General features: G+C 47.0%; 1 protein-coding gene across 3 annotated transcripts in view; it reads left to right on the top strand.

Moving 5' to 3' along the window:
* PAMR1 (peptidase domain containing associated with muscle regeneration 1) overlaps positions 1 to 25,663 on the top strand; it is a 153,797-nt gene that overhangs the window by 55,156 nt on the left and 72,978 nt on the right. The window contains exon 1 of one of the 3 annotated variants that reach the window (XM_019738556.3): positions 20,676 to 21,224. The exons of the other annotated variants lie outside the window; for them this stretch is intronic. Within the exon in view, the coding sequence (XP_019594115.3) occupies positions 21,152 to 21,224 (73 nt within the window). The 5' untranslated portion in view covers positions 20,676 to 21,151. Of the gene's footprint in view, positions 1 to 20,675; positions 21,225 to 25,663 lie in introns of those variants that run through there. 3 annotated transcript variants of the gene reach the window in all.

The following is a 25,663-nucleotide window of genomic DNA, read 5'->3' as shown; positions in this document are numbered from 1 at the left end:
GTAGAGACCGGCTCTCCATTAAGACAGAAAACAATGCTTTCAAATGTGAGCCCTAAATAGATGAAGGGAAAGAGTCTGACAGCAATGCAATTTCTGAAAGTAAAGCTATTTGAAGAAGCAGTACATTATCCCCAAGAATGTTTGAATGCTGTCACAGCAGCTGGGTGTCCTATGCGTTGAGTCACTTCATAATTCAACAAACATGAATTGTCCCGGTGAGTATCCGTTTCTGCTGTTTTACTGCAAATACATCACAGGGCAGAACGTATAAACTGCAGGCATTGATTGGTGATGGAACTGCTTCTCACACAGGCATGATCCAGGGTGAGTGGCAGCATGGCTTTAATTGTGTGTCCTGGAACTGAATGACCATTTCACTATTTAAAAAAGCTTTATTGCAAAATTAAAAGTTATCACAGCTTGGTATTAATTATTAACACGTATAAAAAAATTACGACTTCAACATTAATTTTTATTGTTTCCATTAAACTTTGTTTAATGATGGTTAATCATGTCCCCTGAGCCAACCTGGCAATAGAGTGAGTGAGATAAAATATATCGCGTGGTTAGCACAGTGTCAGACATTTAAGAAGCAGATAAGAAATTATGGTCTTTATTTTACCATGCAAAAATGATAATTTTTCCAAAAGATAAAAGCGTTTTGGGAAAACTTAATTTTTTTTTTCAAAAGAGGAATAAAAATAGTGCTAGTCTAGTGGCTAGTCTGATTATCTAGAAATCACAGTGTGAAGTTCGGGTACAGATGTCACTGACACTGTTGTTTTGATTGGTTGTGCCCTTTCTTGAGCGATGCATAGCATTAGCAGCAACTATTGTAATTATTACTGTTATAAATATTAACAGTGGGAGTCATAATTGTAGTTGGCATTAGTTGTTTTGTTTGCATGGTATCCCAGCCCCCTGCTTTTGGTACTAGCTAGATTTTCCTTTGGATCATTACCCCTCACCATTGGATTTGGTCTTGGTCGGGATGTCAAAATGTACACCCTTCTTTGGAGGGTGACTCAAAGGTGGTGGAGCTGATTTATTCTGAGAGCAACACCTTGGAGATACTACTGTGTTTCCCCGAAAATAAGACCTAGCCGGACCATCTGCTCTAAACCGTCTTTTGGAGCAAAAATATGTTATATAATATAACAATATTATATAAGACCTGGTCTTATTTTAATATTATATAAGATCTGGCCTTATTTTAATATAACATAAGACTGGGTCTTATATAAATTTTTTCTCCAAAAGACACATTAGAGCTGATGGTCCGGCTAGGCCTTATTTTTGGGGAAACACGGTATCATTAGTTCCTGTGTCTTACCTGGCGGCTCTCCTGCTTCCTGGTTCCTTCCAAAGTGTGGCCGTTCAACGTATCCTTCAATTCTGTCAACTCTCTCAGAGCCACCCAATATATTTTCTCTCCTTTCTTCATAAGTTAAGCAGAGGTGATTTGCTTTGCTTAGTAATCGAAGAACCCTAAGTAATATTTGGGAGGCAATATTAGTAATCGTAGCTACAATTATTTTCATCATTTCCGAAGTCATAGTGGGCATAACTAACATTTACTTGCTATTTTTTATGTTCCGAGCGCTATTCTAAGCATGACCTCATTACACCCTCATAGCCACCCTGCGAGGCAGCAGATATTTACCATTATTACCGCCTTGTGCAAATGAGAAAACTGTGGCTTGGCGAGATCAAGGAACTCTCCCAGCGCTAGTAAGTGGTGGAGCCAAGTTTCAAATGCAGCAGCTCCAACTCTGGCACTTACACCCTTGGTCACTATAGTGCTTCTCTATTAAATGATTTGGATAGGATGTGCCTGGCCCTGTGATTATCACTTTACATCAGTCGCCTCATTTGATTTTCACAAAAGCAATCTAGTTTCAGGGTGGGTTCTGATTGCAGCCATACAGGTGAGGAAATGGGTGCAGGTGGGTGAAATTCTTTGTGCACCGTCGCTCAGCTACTAACACTCCAGAGCAAAGCCATCAAACAGAGAATGGTCTGAGCCTGGCGGGAGAAATGAGGAAAACCAGGTCTGCCCAGCCTTAGCATCGCTCACTGTTAACAGAACAAAAGAAACTTGAAAAGATGCTGAGACTCGGGCTGCCTTTGGAGGACTCCCAGGAGGCTCTCGCAAAAGTGAAAACTTCCTTGTACTGAGATAACTTTGAACCCTCATTTCTAGGCCAGTTGTTTCCCCCCCCCTCCCTTCTTTTTTGAGAATTCCAGGCCTGATTAGATCATGCTCTGGACTTGAGTCAGCCAAGGGCCATGGTTTAAATCACTGTGATCCTGATGACCTTACGTGAACATCTTAGAAGGATAAATCTATTTCTTTTACACTGAGATAATGGAAAATAAAGCAACCTCTGCTCCTTTTCAGGAGACCCTGCTTGCCAAGATGGTTTTCATGACATACTTCTTTAGTTCATTTATCTTCTCTGAAGAATGAGATTTAAAGACTGAAAAACAAAGAAGCCCTTAGTAGTGCGTGTGCCAAAAACAATGGTGAAAGCCCAGAGCGTCGTCATAGACCCTCCTAACCAGAATTGGCAGGTTGATGTCTTTCCAGAGATGGGAACAAAGACCCCCAAATTCCAATGAGTCTGGGGAAACTTTCAGTGGCTATATTTTCAGGGCTGTATCAAGACATGAATTACGTGGAAGGCACTTGCATGGGTCCTGTTGGGCCTCCACTGCCGACACCAAATCTCACCAGCATGTATGGCCCCCACCCCTAAGTACTAGGTCAAGTAAGCTTGAAATCTGAAATTTGTGCCCATGAGGTAGATAAGGCCATTTTGAGAGGATGATCTGGCTGGGATGATTTTCTAGAGGGTGTTGATAGGGGTGGCGTGGAGTAATCAAGGTGATGGCAGAAGAACAAATGATTTCTGCTTTGCCTTGTTAAGCAGTTATTTCTAGACCCAAACAACTTTTCACAATTCTCAGAAGCATGGAAGGATGGGATTGGCATTGATTTAATATCTTTGTGCCTCATTTTCTCTTCTGTAAAGTGGTGATAATCTAGTGCCTAACTCAGGCCAGATGGGAGGGTTATGTGAGATAGTACATGCCCACTGCCTGGCATAGGGTAAGTGGCCAATAAACGGTAACGTTATTATCATCACCCCACTCCGAGCTACTTCCAAGCTGTATCACTCTGGGTTCTCATCTGTGGCCACTGGTCTCCCTTCCGTGGTTACGGCCTACCTAGATTGTCTCTAAATCCCTTCCTGTGCTAACATTCTGTGACCTAAGTCTACCCCCTCGTTTTATAGGTGGAAAATGACATTGAATGCCCAGACAGGTTAAGTGACTTGTTCAGAGTCACACAATTAGCGAATCTTAACTCTCTTGCTACTCTTCCTTATTAGATATCTATTGCTGCGTAACAAATTACTCCCAAAACATTACATCTTAAAACACGAACATTATCTCACACATTTTCTGAGGAGATCGATCTAGGAGTGGCTTAGTTGTAAGGTCTGGCTCAGTAGCATGCAGTTGAGGTGTCAGCTAGGGCTGCAGTCAGCAAAAGAAGGGCTGGGCTGGGCTGGAGAATCTGCTTGCAAGCTCACTTACATGGCTCTTGGCAAGAGGCCTCAATTCCTTGTCATGTGAGGCTTTCCACAGGGCTGCTTGTGACATGAATTCCCTCAGAGTGACCCAAGAGAGAGCGTGTGGGGACAGAGTCCCAGAGAGCAGTTTCCAGGCTCTTGGCCTCACGTGGAAAGGTGCTGGCTCGGTTATTAGATGGCCATCAGCTGTAATCAGATGGTCATCCACTGTGGCTGGGTGGCCATCAGCTGTTACCAGTCAGCCATTAGCCGCTAATATAACTGCCGTGGCTAAGCTAGGGGGTTGGTAGGTTGGTTGGCAGAGAAGCAGACGGCAGATTGTGGATCATGTGGCTCCTGCTTCCTGTGTCTCCAACCCAGCCGCCAGTGAGAATATAGTGGTATGACTCCCTTATCCATAGCTCCGTTGGTGCTCCTTTTCGGCCTCACCATATCCTGCATTCTGGTGCGGGGAGCAGGACCAGAGACCCTGTATGACAGAGTGCAAATGGGAGCAGCAGTGTCTTTTAGAACCAAATTGCAGAAGTGATGGCCCATCACTTCTCCCATGTGCCATTGGTCACACAGACCAGCTCAGGTACACTGTTGGAGGGCATGGCTGCCAGGAGGTGGAGATCACTGGACACCACCTTGGAAAGCTGCTACCACAAGATGTAAGGACAAGAGACCTTAGCATGGTCCACTGTGACCTGCTTACCTCACCAGCCTCCCCTTATTGCTACTCTCTGGGCTTCGGTTTGCACGGGTCTTTTTCCAGTTCATCACATATATGATGGTCCTTCCTAGCTTGCCGTTGTCAGTGTTGCTTCCTCCACCTGGAACACTAACGTATCACTCTACTTGCCTCATCACCGGGACACTAATGTATCATTCTACTGTCTCATCAATTCCTCTTTATCCTTTAAACCTCAACTCTACCAACACGTCCTCCAGGAAGCCTTCCTTGATTCCCTAAGCTAGGTCTGGTCTTCTGGTCACATGTACTGTATTGATAATAATCAAGCTGCCAGTTAATTAATACATATGGGAATATATGGTCTGACTTGCGTTGTGGGAGCACAACTCATAAAATCAGGCCTGCATTCCAGGTTTCTTCACTCAGAATCCTGCGTCCATACATTTCATAACCACTTTAAAAAAATTTTTTCCCCCCTTTATACTGGGGAACAGCGTGATTTTCCAGGACCCATCAGCTCCATGTCAAGTTGTTATTTTCAATGTAGTTGTGGAGGGCACAGCTCACTGGCCCATGTGGGAATCGAACCGGCGACCTTGGTGTTATGAGCACTGCACTCCAACCACTGAGCCAACCGGCTGCCCTTCATAACTGCTTTTTAATCCCTGTTTCTAGGGAGAGAAAAACAGCTGTTATTGTACCTTGTCATTCTGCAAGGCTCTTTTCATTAGTTCTAAAAATAGGATCATGCTGATTTTCCAGACTGAGCATCTAACCTATATTTTTGCTTCCAGGTCCTTCCATTAACCACAAGAAAGCATTTTCTTTACAGTATGACGTTTTATTCCCTTATCACTTTGATTCTTAGTTGTCAGCAACTACAGAGTTTTAAGTCATCAGCAGCACTGTTTGTCACAGGTTTTCTTTGGAGATCATATCCTGCTTCTAGAATCCGTGGGGGGGCGGGGATGAGACAACTGTCTGCTTTTACCCAGGATGGTGGTTTGGCATACTGGACGATTCACTTGGAACAGAGCTGCTAGTTCTCTTTCACTCAGAACACACACACACACACACACACACACACACACACACACACACACACGCTCCTTTATTTGCTAGGATGATGGAAATCACAGCATTATGTGTATGTATGTGTGTGTGTGTTGGGAGATTGGAGGGATGTCTCAGCTGAGCTGAAAACAGAATTCAAATGTGTAGAAGTGGTGGGGGGACCACCAGGAGGCTCCCCCATCCTCACTGGGAGGGTCAGCCCCGTGAAGTCAGACATGGACCGTGTCTGGTCCTGTATAAAGGACGCTTCTAAGGGGAAGAATGAGGAACTGTTTGTATAATAGACTCTGTGACTCTTAGGGGCACAAGCGGGCCCTTCTGGAGGTCGGGGTGACCCTGTAGGACTCTGAGTACAAGAGGAGGTAATCACCTCGCTTTGAGGTGGCCCAGAACCTGTTGGTACTTGGAGGCCCAGCAGCTGTAGGAGCGGTGACAGGTAGCAACACCCTTGCCCGGACATTGCCATTGAACTGGAATCAGCAGCAGCTTGGAGGCCACACAGGGAGCTCTGAGGAGCTTTAGATGTAGGCAGCATGAGTGAGGGGGGCGGGAGAAGAGAAAAATCCAGCGGCTACAAGTGGCTGCATTGTGTGTGACAAGTGACTGGGTTGTACACGGCTGGGAGACACCTCCAGGGCACAGCAGAGGACGAGGGGCTGAGGTCTTACGGGGCACTGGATGTCTTCTAGGATCCTGTGGAAGAACGCCAGTGATGTGTGGCAAAAATGGGCGATCTGTTTTTAGCCACAGACCAGAGAGACTTGAGAAACTCAGATTTGTGTAGAATAAACCACTGAAGTTAGAGGCTGAGAGAGACCGCAGAGATCATACCATCCAACCCTTCACTTTACTGAGGAGGAAGCAGAGCTCAGAGAGAAAGGCAAGTTTTCCAAGGGCAGACAGCTAAGATGGAGGTCTGATTTCTAGCCTCGCTATCTCTTCGTATTTAAGGGAGTTTGGGGAACTTACATATCTCACTGATATTTCCTCAGTCCCACGGAGACTTGGAGGAATGGACTAATGCTGCGAGGCAAGCAGCCCTCCAGGTGGGGTAGCTCCATGTTGTGAGACTGGAGGGATGGAAGAAGAAAGCCAGCAAGCCTGAAATGTCTCCCCTGATGGCACAACCTGGACTCAAGAATGCCCACTCTCAGCGTCACTCCTTAGGTCTGAAGGCTCGTGCTCAGCAGAGATGCTTTAATTAGAGGAGTTGGGCCCCACGAGTAAGCACGGGAGGTTTGGAGGAGGGAGCAGGTCTGGAGCACAAGCAGAAATGGTCAGAGATGGCCTGGAAGGGGAGGCCCATGGTGATGCCAAGAAAGGTGAGCAGATGCTAAAATGGGGAAAGGGTGGACGTGGAGGACAATGCCAAAAGGGCCATTTCATGTTTTAATCAGAGACCCCTCGCCTATTTCCCATGCCCCCTCCAAGCAGGATTCCCTGGGTTTCAAACGATCCAATGTGCATCAGCCATGTGCTGAGAACTCCCCTTTCCCTGGTGAAGTGATGTCCCCGTCTGACCCAAGGCTTGGGTTCTGAAGCCTCACTTTGCTGCACATAAAGAGGAGGGAAGAGGAGAGGAGAGGGGGTCAAAAAAGGAAAGAAAGGGGAAAGAGAGGGTGGAAGTGGGGAGAGGAGGGCAGAGGAGAGGGAGATGTACGGACACACACAGAGAAAGAGCAGGCATGGGGCATAAATTGCTTCCAGGGTGTAAGGAACCATTGACACCCACCTTCGAGACCTCTGGGGGCCACTGTTTAATAGCATCCAGCCTCCTGGCTGCAGGTGGGTCTCTCACCTGACTCCCATTAGAGCGCCTTGCCTCTGGAAACTGGCATGATTTATGGGTCCCTCTGGGCTTGTGGCCAGACAGGCACCCCTCACCCATCACATCCCGGCTGACCCCGACTTCCCCTTCTTGCACGTGGTTCAGCAGGTGGATTTGAATTTCTAATGACTGCGGACACCTGTGTTTCCCTGAGGCGCTCGCTGTGGTGATGGAGAACAGACCCAAACCATACCCAGGAGGAAGAGTGCAGTGGAGGAAATACGAGAGACAGACTTGCTGGAGGCATGAAAATCACTGAAAGTGTGGACCCTGTTAGATTTCATTAACTGTTTACATTCCCTGGCTGCATTCCACTGGTCACCTGCCCAGAAACACATTTGGAAACCCAAACCTTAAATGAGATCAGATTTTCCAATGAAACATGATAAGAAAAAAAGGGTCCAGAGCCAAATCACAGGTAAATGGCCCCAGTACACCAGAGGGACATTCATGAGCAGCCTGGTGTCAATGCAGCCCTGGTCCAGCCTGACTTATGGTTGTCCTGAGGCCCGGGGAGGCCCACTGTGAAGGAGACGAGGTAATGTAGGTTTGCAGAGCCCAAGGGAGGCATGCGTGGACGTGGGTTTGTGGGGTCCCCCTGCCAGATCCCTCCCAACCTTTACTCCTTTGGAGATTAGTGTACTTCCCTTGATTGCGATTCTGTTGCAGCTCGTGGAAACTCAAGACTGGAAGTGTGTGGCCTCTGGTCAAGCCAGCAGTGCAGAGGGAAGGGAAGACTCTGTTACAAGTCCGAAATCCCAATTCATGCTGCTCACCTTCAAGCTGCTTAGCAAAGGGTAACCCCTTCATTCCCAGGGGTTACCCATGGTTTGAAAACCCTCTGGATCAAGTCCGGCTGAGTCCGTGGTGCCAGCTCTCAAGGGCCAGGCGTCCCCTGCTGCTGCTTCTGCTGCTGCTGCTGCTGCTGCTGCTGCTGCTTACAGGGAAAAGAGGTCCCTGCTAAAAACCTTCATGACTGTCCTTGGGAGCCTATTGAAAGAACTTGCCCCTCTGTTAGTAGTCCAACCTCTGTTAGTAACCTTGGTACATAGACCAGTACAACTGGCATCATTTGGGTTCTTGTTAAAAAGGCAAAATCTCAGGTCCCTGTCCCAGCCCTACTGGACCAGAATAGCGCCGTAGCAGGGGCTCAGCATTGGGTTTTGTTGCTTGCAGGTTATTCAGAGGTGGCCATTGTTGCCATTGGCTTCGGTAAGCAGTCGTCCAGACTGGTGTCGTGTAACCTTTATTTCGGTCAGTATGGCCCATCTATTCATGTGCCCATCATGCCAGGGATGGGCGGCTGATGACAAATACTGGCTAATGTTGGCTGAGTTGTTGGTGTCTACTTGCATATTCAATGACTTTTCCATGGTGGATGCTTTCTTGTTCACCATGATCACACTTTTTGGTCCTCCTTGGTGCCCACTATCGTATGCCCAACCGCAGGCCGCTACTCCAGACTTCCTTGTCTCTACTCACTTAGTCCTTTTCACTTCAGGCTCCTGACCAGCCAGGGAGGCCATTTGCTACTGTCTAAGAGTCTATGGAAGTTCTCACTTCAGACCACGTTTCCTTCCACACAAAGCAGATGACTTCGTGCGCCACTGAAAGCTCCACCGTTGGAAAGACTTTCCCTTATTGCTGTCATTCAAGGCTGCTCTGTAATTCACCCACCATCCGTTTTCAGCTTATACTCACGTGCAGAGATGTTCCATCTGGGGTTTTTCTCCGTCAGCTAAGTAATATGGGTAATGCCCCCTCACCATCAGGCCATAGGTGCCAGCTGAGAGAGGGGCACTGGGCAACCATGGAGGATGGCATGGGAGTCGGGGGTTCCTCATGCAGCTTGATTGTGCCCTCTGGTCCTTCATGTCATCCGTCCTGGATGTACCAGTTCCATCTTAGGATGGCCTGCTACGGCCCTGTGTAACTTTATGACTTGGACGGTCTGATACAACTCAGCTCATGGTGAGCAGTTATATATTCACTTGATATGCCGGAGTCAAATATCCCATGTCCATGAGGGCCCAGTAATGCTCTAGAGTATGTTCCTCAGAAAAGCAAATGTTGCAGATGCCGTGGCTGTGGTCCAGGACCCCAGGAGCTCTGCTGTGATTCTCCCTCTGGAGCTGTAAGAGCCTTCCTGCATCTTTTCCCACCCTGACACGTCCAACACCAGGTGGTCAGCCAGGGGATATGCTCCAAGTGCAGAGCTACTTGTACCATGACCGGACTGACTGCATATCCCTTTCTTGCACAGGCCCCACACCAAGCTGGCTGCCTCTCAGATTTCCTGGCATGTGGGCTGAAGGAATATTGCTAGATGTGGAATGTGCTGCTTCCAGAACCCAACCCAAAGAGGCCTGAAAGACATCGTCTTTCATGGATGAGAAGTGCAGCAATTTGTCTTTCACTTTGGACAGTATTTCTCAGCATGACCCTGATCTCTGGACCCCTGAAAGTTTTCACAGGGTACCCTGCCCCTGCGTCTTCATAGGGTTTATCTTCCACCATCTGAAGTGAATTGCTATCCCAAGGCCTGCAGTGTGCTAGCCACCTCTTACACTTCCTGCTCAGTCACTGATGTAATGAATCAATGTGATATTCTGCAGGACATCCAGACGGCCCAGATTTCTTTGACTATGTTGTGACAGCAGGAGAATTAACATAGAGCTAGGACAGTACTGTAAATTATTGTCCGTTCCACACGAATGTCAATTGTTTCTGAGTCTCTTCTCTGATTGGGATGAAAAAGAACTCATTGCCTGCATACTATTTACCTGAGTCCATGCTAATCTGCTCTAGCAGATACTATGCATGGCAAGGCAGCCATATTGGAACGACTTCTTGGTTGAGTATGTTATTGTCTACAGTGATTTTACAGTGTTCATCCGGTTTCTTCAGGGACCTGACTGGTGAAGTAAATTGAGATATGGAGATATGAAAAAGACCACCACCACTGCACCATTCAGATCCTTAGGGGTAGAACTAATCTCCACCATCCCCTAGGAAGGTATTAATTGTTTCTGATTCACCATCTCGGGAAGGGGAAGGCAGTTTCAGATGCTTTTCTTGGTCTTTCTATTATGGTGGACCAAGGAGTACAACAGCTGAGTATGTCAATCCCAATTATGTATTTTGAGACCAGGAAAATGATCACTGGGTGGGTCCATGGACTCACTGGACCCATTTTGAGCTGGCGTTTAGCCAGGATTCAATTTATTCACTTGCTTCCATATGCTCCTCACAGGCGGCCATGATGCTATTCCAGGTCTCCAGGTATTGATGTCATTTTAGACTCTGTGTCCAATAACCCTCAAAATGTATTGGTATTTCCTTTTCCTCAGTCCACAGTCATCTGAGTAAGTGGTTGGAGGTCTTTTTAGGGAAATATCAAGGGAATCATTGTTTTATATATATATATACATATATATATATATATATATATATATATATATATATATATATATATATCTTTGCTACGATGTTGCTGTACTTCTTTTTGGGGACCTATCCACCTCTGTAGCCAACAAGTCCTGGGTATGAAAACTGGCTGAGGTACAGGAGTTGAGCAAGGTTCATGGCGAGCAGTTGGGATTACCACTCTCAGCCTCCTGCTCCTCCATTCTTACCTTTTTTGACTATATAAAGCAACACCCTCCTTGTCTACCTATTTCGTCCCTAGGGATATCACGTTCTACTAACATCTCCACACTCCTTGTGGGTTCAGCGCCCTTGGTTGTCCCTTCAGTGTTGCTGGTTATAAGAGTATTGTAGGGCCTCCTTATTTATGGTGGTGAAACATCATCGCCTGGACTCTATTGCTTCAAGGCCTTATCGTTCCCCTGGCTATTAGGAGCCAAGTCCTGTGATGTATTTCCTACAGTCAACCGTAGCCTGTAGAGGAAAGCCACCCCTGAATGCCTTAGTGATGCCAGTGCCTCTCCCTTCAGTACATGCCTGATGGCCGTGGTGAAGAGGGTGTCCTCTGCGTCCTTCCGTGGACCAAATCTCTGATGGACCTTGTCTCCTCACATATCCAATCCAGCATGCGTGCTTCCCTGAGCCATTTAATTCCACCATCTTCTATGGCATCCCAGGCATCACCACTTTGGTCAGTGTGGGCTACTGCTTTCTCCAGGTTTCTAAGGGTTACCTAGCAGCAAATTTGCCCATATCCATGTTGTGAACAGTACTCCGCAGTAATTGAACTTTGCCTATCCATTCTTATGTTCTGTACCCCTTGATTAGCAACCTCAAAATCTAGTTTCACAGGCCTTTGCCTGGCTCCTGCTCATACATGCTAGCTAATTATTGCAGCTCCAGTGGGGTTTGTCTCTTTCTTTCCTTATCAGACCCATTACTCCCTAAACTTGGATTATACTGGGATTTAACCCTACTCTAATCCAAGTCTGGGGGAAAGTCCTGAGGAGGACACCTTTTGTCTTGCAGTAGAGAGGCCCAGGCTGTATCTTTGCACAAGAGAGAGTTCTAGTTTTTAATAGGGACAGGTGAGCCATCTCTGTAGGTGCGGAGGATACAGAGAAGTCAGTGGAACCACAATCTTTGGGGGCATCCATCCAGGTGACTCAATCTCATGTTTAGGAGTTCAAGTTTTTCCAGCCAGGACACTGAGTTTAGCATAGTAGACCTGCCTTCGCTAAGCATTCAACTCTCTTTGAAGCCTGGCGACTATAAATACCGACCTGAGTTTGCTCCTCCACTGTGTCCACTCTCCTACTGCAGGAGCGACCAAAGAGGACCACTGGCTTTCACACTGCGTTTTTCAGTCTGTTAATTGCCCTTAGTTTGTCATTATCCCTCCGTATGACATCAATTGCACTTAGTAACCAGCTGTTTTCATCGTCCTTAAGTGTGTTGTTTCTCCATAATGTTCAAAGGCTGAAATCATCATACCAGCCAAGGCATTTGCCTCTACCAGGTTGTTCTTTTAAGTAACCACCTGTGAACATTTTAGCAACTGTTGCAGGGATTATTTGGGCCCTGAATACCATTTGGGATGGGGCCTTCCTTACTGCTGTGTAGTGAGTGATCCAGAAACCACACCCCGTCTTGTCACCTCTTCTTTTTGATCATTCCTGGTACCAGTTGTGCTGGTTGGTTCCTCTAAGAATCAGACACCAAGCAGAGTTAGAAGTGCAAGACATAATTATTGGCGGTGAAGCCTGTGGAAGATAAAAAGGAGAGGGGGCAGCAGTAGGCAGGGAGAGTCTTCAGACCACTATGCAGGGCTGACACTGAAAAGCGGGGGGCAAACAAAGAAGGAGGGTAGAAGAGCCTTTGACTGGTGCAGAAGTCAGGACTTCTCGGCCAGCACAGCAGGGAGCTCTCATGCAAATGTTACCCGCAGAGGAGTCCTCCACTGGCTAGAAATGGCCAGGTCTCCATATCCTCCCTGATTGGGAATTACGAGGCTTCACTTCACATGCTGGAATTAGGTCATGCTGGGTAGGCTTTGGAGGGTCTGCACATATCCTGAAATTGTTAGCAAAAATCAGTATGTGTGTATTTTTCTAGAGGCCACAGCTTTTCACTAGATTGTCAAGGGATTCCCTAAGGCCCAAAGGTAATGCGACATTGATGTGAAGCTTTGTTTGATCCTCCCAACATTTCCTCCTGGCCCCTTTCACTTCCCCCCCGTTGAAGGAGTTGTTTGTGTATTTGCCTGCCCGCCGCACTGGCCTTCCTCGTGTTCCTCAAGAGCACGAAGCTCATTTCCAACTCGGAGCCTTTGCATTCGCTGTACCCTCTGTCCAGAACGCCCCTTCCTCACAGGCTCCCATGGCATTTTGCTTCCGGTGTCAGCTTATAGTCACCTCCTCAGAGAGGCCTGCCCTGATTCCACAAACTGAAGTTCCTTCCTCAGTCACTCTCGAGCATACTTCTCCATTTCATTGCTAGCACAGCACTCTCACCATCTGATCCTTTTTTCTTTCTTTGTTATAGATCTTTGCCCAATTGCATGTAAGCTCCACGCAAACAAGAATCATTGTCTTATGCATCATCGTACCGTATTGCCTAGAATGGGACTGACCCATAAGAGACGCACAAATGTTTTTTTACATGAAACAATAAATGCTTGTTCTCGCTATTGGAAAATATTCCCATGTGTCCCCCTCTTACATCTCCTTGTAGCTCCTTCTTTATAGCACTATAAGATATAGATATTATTATAAACAGTCCCAACATACAAAAATTCCAGATGGTAACAGATACCTATGTACTCGCCTCAAAGATAAAATACATGTTAACGTTTCACTTCAATTGCTTCAGCTTTCTCCTTTGCTTATTTTCCATTTTAGCTAAAACTTCGTGTCCCACGTTTTGCGACATCCTTTCTTTTCAGCGGGAACTGCTATGTTGAAGGTAGTGTATGTCCTTTCTGCATAGGTTTCGATGGTTTAATGGTATGTGTTTGTATTCCTAAACAATATATGCTATGTTTTTATGTCCTGAGATTTTATATAAATGGGTGCATTCTGTATATATCTTTTGGTAATTCGGATCTGGGTATTTACCACTGATGTTGAGCTACAGAAGTAACTCGAGAGCCACGCTTCCTGTGGACTTCTTGGTATGCAAGATAATATTAATAAAATTCCTTGTCGTTTAAGCCACAGGAATTGGGCTTGTAGCCTCCTCACTGTGACAGTAACGTTTCTCACTGTTGAGTTGTTAAGCTGCGGCTGGCTGGCTGGCAGTTTTCGTTTTTTCTGCAGGTTTACCAGGGTAAGGACAGTTTTAGTGTCTTCTCTAACCCAGATTGCCCAATTCAGAAACGTTTTGTGTTGGTACTCTATTGCTGTGTAACAATGTAGCAGCTTAAAACAACATAATTTATCCTTTTGCCCAGTTCCTGTGGGTCAGGATTCTGGGAGCAGCTGAGCTGGGTGGCTCTGTCTGGGGGACTCACATGAGGTTGCAGAGAAGTTAGACCTAGGAGGGGCTGGAGAATCTGCTTCCAAGCTCACTCATGGGACTGTGGTCAGGAAGCTGCAGGTCCTTTCCATCTGAGACCCTCCCTCCGGCTGCTCACAGCATGGCAGCTGGCTTCTCCCAGAGTAGAGAGAGAGAATAAGGGGGGCCTCCTCTAGCATACTGCAGTGTACCCCCCCAAACATCTCATGGTCGTCAACTGGGAGTCATCTCTGATTCTCTCTCTCTCTCACACTGCTGTCCCCCACACACACCAGAATCAGGGATGCCATCGTTTTTACCCCCTCCGAGCCTCCTACATCAAGCCCCTTCTCACCACTGTGGGATGCAGGATGCAGAGAGCTGAGTCTGAGGCGCAAATCCCATCCATTCGCTGGCCCTCAGATGGTTTCCCGTTGCCCTTAGAGTAAAGTTCCTGGTTTTCGAGGCCCGCCTGCATCTCCAGCCTCCTTATTACACGGCCCTCCTCATCACCGTCCTCTACTCTCCCTTTCCTGTTTCTATTCAGGTCTGACGTTCAATGTCACTTCCTCAGAGAAGCTTTTCTGAGCCTCAGACAAGATTGCCCCTTCTCCCCCATTACATGCTTCCAGGACCTTCTGTCCTCACTTGTGTTGCTCATCACATTGGCTCAGTATCTCATGGCTACCTGGTCTGGACACCCACAAGGTGAGGGACACACAGGTGTTGTTCACAGCCATACTCCACGGACCTGAAAGGGCGTCTGGCACATAGTAGACCTGCAGTAAGTTGTGTTGGATAAATGAATGAACGATTTTTACCTAGTAAGTCTTTGTGCTTTCTCCTTAAGCACACAGAAGGAAGGTGCATAGAAAGAGACCAGTTGCTTTATATCGGAATCCTGTTTCTCGCAGTGGACAGGTGGCAATACTGACTATGCAGTGCAATGCAGGGGGTTTTCTGAGTCCTGTGACAAACACTCTTCTTTTTGTTTTGTTTTTGGTTTTTGATTGCCTGCATCAATCCAGGTTTTCTTTCTTTACTTATTTTTTTCAGTTACAGTTGACATTCAATTTAATTTTTACTAGTTTCAGGTGTATAGCACAGTGGTTAGACATTTATACAATTTATGACATGATCTCCTGATTAGTACCCACCTGACATTATACGTAGTTGTTACAACATTATTGATTCTATTCCCTATGCTCTACTTTACTTCCCCGTGACTGTGTTATAACTACCAATTTGTAGTTTTTAATCCCTTCACCTTTTTCACTTAGCTCCCCAACCCCCCTCCCCCCTGGCATCCATCAGTTTGTTCTCTGTAGCTACGAGTCTGCTTCAGACAAACACACGCTCCTTAGCTAAACGTTAGTCAAGCTTCTCGGAGCCTTTTCTCAAGTAGGCCCTATGCTTGGGCCTTTTCCTCAAGAGCAAAAATCCTGCTAAGTCAGTTGCGTGAGAGTCCTCCATCACTGCGGTCTGATTACCCTTGATATCTGATCAAATTCCTCGCACCCCATCATGCCCCGGGTGATAGATGATCACCCTGCCTCCCTTCAGCAAGACTCCTATCAGAACACCCCCTTTACCCCTGATGTTTCCTCTTAGGAGGTTTCTACCTACTGACCCCCCACTCTACTCCTTGGCTCTAAATTCCCACTTTTCCTAATTGTATTCAGAATTGAGGCCAATCTCATTCTCCTACTGCAGCACCCCATGGCCTGGACCCTTGAATAAAGTCTTCCTTACCGTCTTTAACTTAAAGTGTCAGAATGATTGTGTTTTAACACCTGGACAGGGCCCACTCAGGACAGGCCTCTCACTTTGTCTTCAGAGAAATGCACACTCTTTCCCTAGACCTCCAACGTGCAGCATAAATGTGCAAGGCAATATTTTTTCAGACGTGCATTTGCTTCAAGTGGATAGAGGAACACAACCTCACTTACCTCACCAGACCCAATGAAAATGGTACCTATTAAGTTTTATTTCAGTTAAATATCTGAAGGGAGAATTTTTGGAAAACTCTAAGATTAGATATTCACTGGCGTAATAATAGAGAACATTGAGCTGCCACTAGTATGTACGCCAGCCTCATTTTAACCTTCTCACCAAAATTACAAGGTAGCTATTACCTCCTTTTTACACATGAGGAAATGCAAGCTCAGAGGGGCCAGTGAATGTGCCCAAGTTCACACAGCTGGTAGGCAGTGGAGTCTTGATTTCATACACAGTGTCTTCTTGTCACCGTACCCTGTTGCCTTCTCTTGGAGTTATTCTACTTTTTGTTTCCTTCCCTCCCCTAAAGGGCTCAACTTCATATAACTCTTAAGCTACCCACTTGGTTTATGGTCAGATTTTTTTTTTTGCCAGTGTTCTTTGTGATGCTTTGCAGTTCAGTTGCCTAGCTGACAACATTACTTTTTGTTTTTAAATTAAAGTTAATTGGGGTGACAATTGTTAGTAAAGTTACATAGGTTTCAGGTGTACAATTCTGTAATACATCATCTATATGTCACATTGTGTGTTCACCACCCAGAGTCAGTTCTCCTTCTATCACCATATATCTGATCCCTTTTACCCTCATCTACTACCCGCCTCCCCCCTTACCCTCTGGTAACCACTAAACTATTGTCTGTATTAAGTTGAAGTTTATCAATAGACATATGGAAGTCAACAGCGGGTTTCCCCAAGTGATTCAGGAGCACATTGACTGTGAAGGAGCGGCCCACTGGCTTTCAGCCATTTGCATGAACAATGACACAGAGCAAGAAGAATGCGGCCAGAGAAAGAACCACAGATGCACCTACCCCCTTGCCTGGCTCCCAATGGGAAGAGAGTGGAGCTGAGCCAGATCTTGAGGCAGAACATTATTGCTTGTTGTGTAGGTGAACAGAAGGTATTTATTAGAGCAGGAAACTTCCATGGTGGGGCCAGTTAGAGCAGGCTCCAGTGGAAGGGCCCTGTATCTTTTCCACAGACCTACTCTTCTCCATCTCTGGCCCTGCTTGAGTTGAACTTTGTCTTTTGTGCAGCTGATGAAAACCAAACTTAGTTAACCAGCAGTCTGGGATGCTTCTCTCGGGCTGGAAGACCAGTTCTACCCCAGCCCTTTCCACTCACTGTGGTTGCTACTCAGCTGCTGATCTGCAGAAGTTACAGCTTGGAGAATGGGAAGCTGTTAGTATTCATAAGACACGCTTCTCTGCTGTTTCTTTCTGTGTATTCACATACAACCAGCCTGCACTGAAAAAGGTACAGGTTTTGTTAGAGTGCCTCCTCCTTTCATGAGAAAATTAGTGGGTATCGTGACTTGTTAATTAAATGGGTGGCCTGACTCCATCTACAACAGCCAATGGTGGATTTCTGAGAACTGATTTTAAGCAGATAATTCTTAAGTCCCGGTATCATTCCCTACTTCCCCACATGGCACTTTGCCTTTTCACCCATAGCCTTTCTGGGGATTTATTCCTCCCAGAAGTGGGTGTAGAAGGTAAGGGCAGGAGGGAGAGATAACCATAATAAAAACAACAACGCTTATGGAGTGCGTAGTATATTTTAGGCACTGTTGGTGCTCTTTACTCCAACCCTATGCGGTTAGGTACCGTTATTCTTTCCACTTAACAGATGAGAAAACTGAGGCCATCATAGGTGAAATAACTTGCCCAGGTGTACAAAGGTAGTAAGTGGTCCAGCTAGATTCAACACTAGGCAATGTGATCCAGAACAAGTGTTCTTAAGGCAGAAATAGAGAAACCGGGGGTGGAGGAGGGTCCTCCAAATATCCATAGTACTGTTTATATCCCAGACTCAACAGTTGTATATACTAAACCACTTTCCTCCAATCCAACAAATATTTGGCCAATTTTTCAATGTCAGCTTATGAAGATCAGTGATTCTAAAAAAAGTTGGGAATCTGCAGATCTCCTTGAGACTTTGACGAAGGTTATGGCTCCCTCTTACTCCAAAAAATGCATGCAAAATTTTTGCACATAATTTCCAGAGGTTCAAAGGCCCTCTAAAAACTCCCTCCCAACAGACTTCATGAAGAACCCCAGGTTAAGAACCCCTGATTTAGAGCAACACTAAACTTTATCAATATGAAAAACTGAGTTGACCATAATGGGGAGAGAGGAAGCTAAAGTTATGTAGGAAAATCAAAATTTGTGTAGGGCTGTACGGCCTCAGGCAAACTACTGACCTTTCTGTGTCAGTTATAGTAGCTTTCCTCTTCCTCTCCCAGATCAAGTGTGTCAAGTTCAACAAGGTGATATCTGATCACTGCTTTGAGGTCCCCAGAGTAATGTGTCTCATTCCTTTTTGAGAATTCCTTTTCAAGTTCCAAAGCCCTAGGAAATTTGCAAACTCAAATTCATGACAATAAGCTAGCAGGGACCAATTGCTCCTGTGAGCCGTCCAAGAATAGAAGTGAGGGCTTCTGTCCAGGCTTACCTGGCTGGAGGGACTTCTTTAGGGAGAAGGCAGTCAAGTTTATCATGTGGGCCCCACCCTATTGGGGGTATAATTGCTGTAGGGAAGAGGCTACTGGGTGTTATTAACTCAGGGGGGATTGTGTGTGTAATAGCGGGAGGGGAGACAAGGGGAGGAGGAAGTGGTAATGTCAGCTAATGGTGGAAACACTCCTGAGAGACTCTGACACCCAGTTATTTGGAAACTAAGTCATCTCCTCCCCACACCCATCACCAAAGGACTAGACTAGGGCTGGTTGACCAGCAGCGAAGTAAACCTCCCCTCTTCTAACCTCTGCTTAGATATGCTGCCCTTTGGTGTTTCCCCCACTTTTAAGGCTACTCTTGGTGCTTGTTTTAAACAAATTTCACCTGGATAGGGAAGTTGAGGGTGAGGAAGGAGGCTCATACCATGGGATTTCCTTGGGGAGAGTCTTCAACAGATACTGCAGATAATGATTCATCTTTATTGAGTATTTAGGATGAGCTAGGCCCTATGCTAAGGGCCTTCTCTACATACTCTCATCAAATTATTTCAACAGTCAACCAAGTAGGTTTGAGTATTAGTTCTATTTGGCAGATGAGAAAACAGAGATTGAGAGAGTGAGTTAGCTTCCTTAAGCCAGTCAGGAAGTGGTGAATTAAGGATTCGAACCCAGGTCTCTGACTGATGAATTCTTGCTCCCAGTTACCTCACTGCAGTGGGCCCAGCAGCACGGCTGGGATTCAGGAATTTCTCCCCCAGAGGAGCACCTGTGTGGGCGCTCCTGCCCAGCCAGTCTGTCCTGGGCCCTGGGGAGTCTGCCTTCCCCAAGGTTCTGCCATCACTTTCTCCCTTCCATGCCCGTCGCTCACGCCTCACTCCAGGCCTTCGTCCACAGCCCCAGTTGTTCTGGCGGTGTCGGTCTTGGCCCCCGCCGCACCTCAGTCTGGATACCAGGGTGACTTTTCTTCCTTGGGCTTTGCTTTGGGTCCAGCACCCCCTGCTCCTAAACTCCGGAGTCCCCCATTAACTGTAGAATAGAATCTAATCACCCTGGCCACACTCGCCCTCTTTTCCTGTACATATTGTCTCTCCTCTTGGGTTGGAACGTGTGTGTGTGTGTGTGTGTGTGTGTGTGTGTGTGTGTCTGTTTAACATGCATTTTAATGGTATCCGTTGCCATGGATCCTTTGGGGAAACTAAAAACTATAAACATGTAATATAAATATGTAAATACTCATTATTTCCTAGTGGCACTGGCCAAAATTCAGTCTTTTCTTCAAGAAAGTTCTCCTCACTCCCTCCATGGATTGAGATTCTCTCTCTCTCCCCCTTACTCTCTCTCTCTCTCTCTCTCAGGTCCCAGGTCAAGCTTCCCCTGCTCAGGGAAACCTCCCCACTGCCGCAGGCCTGAATGGTCACTTCTCCCAGTTTTGGTTCTTCATCTGATTGTACAAACTGGGACAAAGTATGGCCTGAAGCCCCAGCTCTTCCTGGAGTTGGACCTGGGTGTGACTCCTGCTCTGCCACTTCAGCCAAGGGACCCTGAGCCAGTTACTTAATCTCAGAGTCTTGCTTTCTGCATCCATACTATGCGGACAATATAGTACATGGTGACTATAATGGTTAAATAAAATGCTGTATACACAGCATCCTAAGAAACAGTAGAGCCTGGGGGCTAGGACCATAGCTTCTGGACCCAAGCTGCCTGGGTTCAAACCCTGGCTCTGACGTGTACTCACTGTTTGACCTTGGATTAGCTATTGCACTCCCAATGACTCAGTTTCCCTATCTGTAAGATGGAGATGATAGGCTTATTGTGAGGAATAAATGAGTTAATACATGTAAGGCGTCGACCTAAGAAACATCCAAACCTGGAGAGCATTTTATACCCTGTGCACAGGGGCTGTTAGTGCTGCTGGGCTCGTCACAACGGGCATCTTGGGAAGATGAATGTTTCCAGGAGCCTATAGAAGCAAAAGATAAGGTTTCCAAACTGACCACCTGAAGCCAAAGCTCACAGGGAAGGAGAGCTGAGGGGAAGGAGAGCCTGGGACATTCATGGAAGGGGGGAGGGTGGCTCCCTTTCTCCTCCCATCACCAGCGCCTCTTCCCCACAAGGCTACTTGTGGTTGGCAGGGGACCTCCCATCCCAGGCTCCTGAACAGAGGAGGTTGGAACGTCTCTGGGGCTTCAGACCGCACCTGAGCCTCCCCACGGCTCCGCGTACCTCTGCCCTTTCCAGCCATACAGGGGCCTGCCTGCCGCGCCCCTCCCTCAACCTGGCCAGGTAGCTCAGCCTGACCTGGGCTGGTCTTCGTGCCGTGCCCGAAGTGTCCGTTCCAGCCACAGCCCGGAGCCTCCCTGCGTGGCCACGCCTCCCCAGGCCCCGCAAGGGTTAAGGCAGCTGAGAGCAGAGGTTTGGGCTGACGTCGCTCTCGCTTAAGGTGGTTCCCTTGGATGAGGATGGGAGAGCCCGGCGAGCTGAAACCCGAGCTCCCGCTCAGCTGGGGCTTGGGGAGGTCCCTGTAAGAACCGCCTGCCCACCGGCCTCCTGAGGTCCCTCCCCAGCAGTCACTCCTGGTACCCGCCGCGGGAACGATGGAGCTGGGCTGGTGGACGCAGTTGGGGCTCATTTTCCTGCAGCTCCTACTCATCTCCTCCCTGCCAAGAGGTACTGTGAGTAGCTGTCAGGGGACCTCAGTAGGGGGGCATCTTCCTGCTGGGGTCTGGTAGGGAACAGGACTGGGAAGTCCCAAGAGTTGATGCTGGGGCGGGGTGGGGGGCTCCTAGTCATATTCTTGAGGACTTGGTGGGTCCTGCTGGAGCGCCTGCTGCCCTCCCTGAGAATGTGACACGGTTTTGTCAACCCCAACTTGTGAGACTGAACTGTTTCAGAAAGGGGCACCAGCTCCAGGGTTTTGTTTATGTGTTTGTTTGTTTGTTTTTAGCTTTTTAAAGCATAAAATTGCGTCCAGGAATCTATCCAGTCTGGGTTACCCACTCTGACTTGTAAAAGCTAAGTTTCCCCAGGACAGAGCTGCCTCAGAGGTGAGTGGGAAGGAGAGAAATGCCCAGCGAGCAGGGCTTGCAGAAGGGTGTTTCTCCTGGTGAGTCTTGTTGCTGAGATCTTAAGTCGCATCCCTATAACAGCTCCCACCCAGCAGGGGAGATTTACTTACTCAGCATGTATACACTTCCTTCCTGATAAGAAAGAGAAAGAAGAAAAAGCTAAGGTTAAAAGTGCAAGTTGTTTCTGGGATGCACAGTGTTTGTTTAGAAAGAGCTCTGGCTTCTGTGTTTTTCACATGTCATTTGCTGAGCCACAAACCCATGTCAAATGGGCTCTTGGGGCAAATGAGGCTGAAACCAGACACAGAGCTTCTGGGAACCTCTCGACCCAGCTGAGGGCAGAAACTAGTGACTGGCAGGCTTGTTTTGTAATTGCTCACTGGCAGGCAAGGAAACGGACTTCTTAGGAGCTTCTGGCCCTTATATGGCTCAAGGGATGAGGTGTCAGGAGGTAAGAACAGGTTGCAATGTGCAGATACGACAAAACAGGGCAGCTTTTCGTAGGAGCAGGGACTTTTGTGAGCTTTTTCTGCCTCCCTTCTGTGCTGGTTACCTGTCATCTGTGCTAGTTAGTTACCTGTCACCTACAGACTGAGAGGGGGCTGCTCCTTTCCTGCAATTACCATGTTTCCCCGAAAATAAGACCTAGCCAGACCATCAGCTCTAATGCGTCTCTTGAAGCAAAAATTAACATAAGACCCGGTCTTATTTTACTATAAGACCGGGTATAATATAATACCCGGTCTTATATTAATTTTTGCTCCAAAAGACACATTAGAGCTGATGGTCCAGCTAGGTCTTATTTTCGGGGAAACACGGTAGCTGCCAAGTTCCCTGAGAATGAAACAGGTTACATGGGGAGGTGAGGGCGCTAAATGCAATAACCTACTATATAGAAGGGGAACTCCACCATCATCCCTTCGTGATGAACAAAAAGCCAAGATACCTGAATAAAACCTCACTTCGGTCAATACTTTCTACCTTCCTATAGCCTGTGTGCCCCTGGTGAAATCTTCCTTGGTGATTGACTCAGCAGGAGAGAGTGTTTCTTTTGAATTTTGTCTTCATCTGGAGCAGCTCAAAGATACTAATGAAGAAAGAAGGGGCCCATGAGGGGCCTGATAACCTATAAACCCAGATCCTTGCAGGGGTTGGGGTGGGGGAGGTGATAACTTGGCATGAAGACTTCCCTGCTCCATCTCTGCCTTTTGGAGCCAAACCTCCAAGCCTCAGCCCAGTTGCACAGGAGCCGGGTTCCCTCCCAGAGCACCGGGGCTCAGAGGACGAGTTTCCTCGTGGCTGCAGCAACAGTCCCCTGCTTCTTTTCTTTTATGATGTGGCAGGTGAGACGGCTCAAACCCATAAAAGTTAAAAAACAAAGGTCAGCTGCCCCTTTCTCCTTGCCCAGGATCTGAGAAACCCATTTGTTCCTGACCTGAGAATCTCTTTTACCTTCTGCTATGGAAAAGCTTCAGGGAGGGTGCGTGGTTTCTTGGCAGCCAAGCTGCTGACTGAACGCAGAGCAACTTCCCGTGTCTAGCAAGAGCATTTCAGTTGCGGAGCGATCACATGTAGAGGGAAGACGGAGGAATATAGCACGGAGAAGGAAGATATCCCTTTAAGTAGTGAGGGAGTTGACTCCCTGCTGGAATCTAAATCTGGCCCCGTCAAGAGACGCTTGGAAGGGTATCTCCTCTAATTGCTTTTCTGAAATGAGTATTTGGTGAAATGTAAACATCCACTGGGATGGCACAGGAGGTCTTTGTTACTCATCGGCACGGGACACATGTCGGAGGATGAGAATCCAGACATGAGGCCAAGCGATAACCCAACATAAACAGCATGTGAAGGAGAAACCCAGCTCCACTGACTTCACCAAATAGCCGTAGCTCTGCCAGCAGGATTCTGCCCAAGAGGAACAACTCATTTAAAATATGTGACTCTAGGGAATGAAACCTTAATATGGATAACTTCGCAAGTGTTGCTTCCAACAGACGTTAGCTTGTGGGGAACGAACAGACAGGCAACTGGGGAAGATAATTCGAAGCACAGATATTCCGTGGGCAGGAGAATGAGCTGAGGAAGGGAATGTGGAAAGCTAGCAAGGGGGAAGGAGTGGCAAGAAAAATTAGATGTTGGTTTTTAATGGGATGTGTTGGCAAATTCCAAGGAGAGAGCTATGAAAATTGGGCCTTCTGCTTGGCAGGGGTGGATTTTTGTGGGGACTCTGAAGGGAGTGTTCCCCTGATATATATTCTTCCCTACTCCTGGCTTCTCCAATAGGAAAATAATTTAATGATGGGATCATGGATTTTTGGAGCTGGGAGGGACTTTAGAGATGATTTACTTTGCGTGCCTCAGATTCAGAGGCCAATCGGGGAAGTACCCATGAAGATTTTTGATGTGCCCAGTCTTTGAGCCCAATGCTTTATGTGCATGAATTCTCAGTCTAGCCTAACAAGGTAGTGCTTTTATTCTCCCCATTTTACAGATGAGGTTCAGAGAGGTCCTGTGACCTGTTCAAGGATACACAGGCATAGCTCCTCAAAAAAAAAAAAAAAAAAAAATTAAACACTTGATCCAGCAATTTCATTTCAGGGTAGACACACAAAAGAAGCAAAAACAGGAACTGGAACAGATATTTGTAAGCCAGTGTCCGTAGCAGCATTATTCCCAACAGCTGAAAGGTAGAAACCCAAAACATCCATCCATGGATAAACAAAATGTAGCATATACACACAATGGAATATTACTCAGTCTTAAAAAGGAAGGAAATTCTGACACATGCTACAACATGGATGAACCCTGAAGACATTATTCTAAGTGAAATAAGCCAGACACAAAAGGACAAATACTGTCGGATTCCACTTATATGGGGTACTTAGAATAGTCAAATTCATAGCGACAGAAAGTAGAATAGTTACCAGGGGCTGGGGGAAGGGAAGAACGGGGAGGTTAGTGTTTAATGGGCATCGAGTTTCAGCTTGGGATAATGAAAAAGTTCTGGAGATGGGTGGTGGTGAGAGTTGCACGAGCCACTGAACTGTACCCTTAAAAGTGATTACCATGGTAAATTCTGTTACTTATATTTTGCCCCAATAATAATAAAGAAGAATGCACCGATTGGTCGAGCCCGGGGGAAGCCCAGACCGTCCTGAACTCAAGCTCACCTGGTACAGGCCGACTTCAGCTCCCACGTGGACCAGATGGACTGAGTATGCTGACACACAGCTCATCTTGGCAAGGCTTCAGGACACACGTGGGGGTGGGGGGGAGAGGCCTCGCCAGCTCCAGTTTGGGTGGCACTCTGTCTTGGCTGGCTGTGACAAAGAGGGACACTGTAGAGCAGAAGGTAGAAGTACATATTTAGTAGGACACAGAGCTTACAAATGTTTTGAACCTGAGTGCTTTGAGGCTGTCTGGGTCCTCTCTATGGCCCGACACCCCACCTTCTCAACCCACGTGTATGTTACCGGCTCGTCCCTACTGGCATTGGAGGTTTTTGACCTCCATTCCTAAAAGGGACAGAGCTGAAAGGAAGAGTGAAAGAGAGAAGGTGAAGGCTAGGTGCTAAAAGGGGAGAAACACAAGTGAGTAAAGCTCTTAAGGATAGAGTAGGACTTGTAAAAGCAGGAACATGAATATATTTGAACTTGCGTGTTTTGCGGAACATAATCTCACCTCTGTGACCTCCAACTCTTCGGTAAAATGTTTTACTCTCATGAATGCCTTTTGGTGCAAGTGAACTTTTGGTGGAAACTGAGGTTGAGGCTGGGTGTTATGTTCAATGAGCTATGGACAGATCAGCCTTGGACGTGGTTGCCCAGAGCAGTGGTGATCTAAGGCATATAAGTCCCTTGGAAATATCCAGAAGTCCTAGGGAGGGCTTTGGAATGCCACGGGCACGGAGTGTGGGTTTGACTTACACTGGATTACACTGGCTAGAGAGGAAAGGCTGAGATAATGGTGTCCATGGGACTTAATGATTGGCCTTAAGTGAGAAAATTATTTCCATCTGCTCCACTGGGGGGTGGCCAGTCC

The sequence above is a fragment of the Rhinolophus sinicus genome, chromosome 14 (assembly GCF_057876585.1).
Source record: "Rhinolophus sinicus isolate RSI-liver-muscle chromosome 14, RSI-T2T, whole genome shotgun sequence".
Taxonomy (NCBI): Eukaryota; Metazoa; Chordata; class Mammalia; order Chiroptera; family Rhinolophidae; genus Rhinolophus; species Rhinolophus sinicus.
This window is presented reverse-complemented; position numbering and strand designations above follow the sequence as displayed.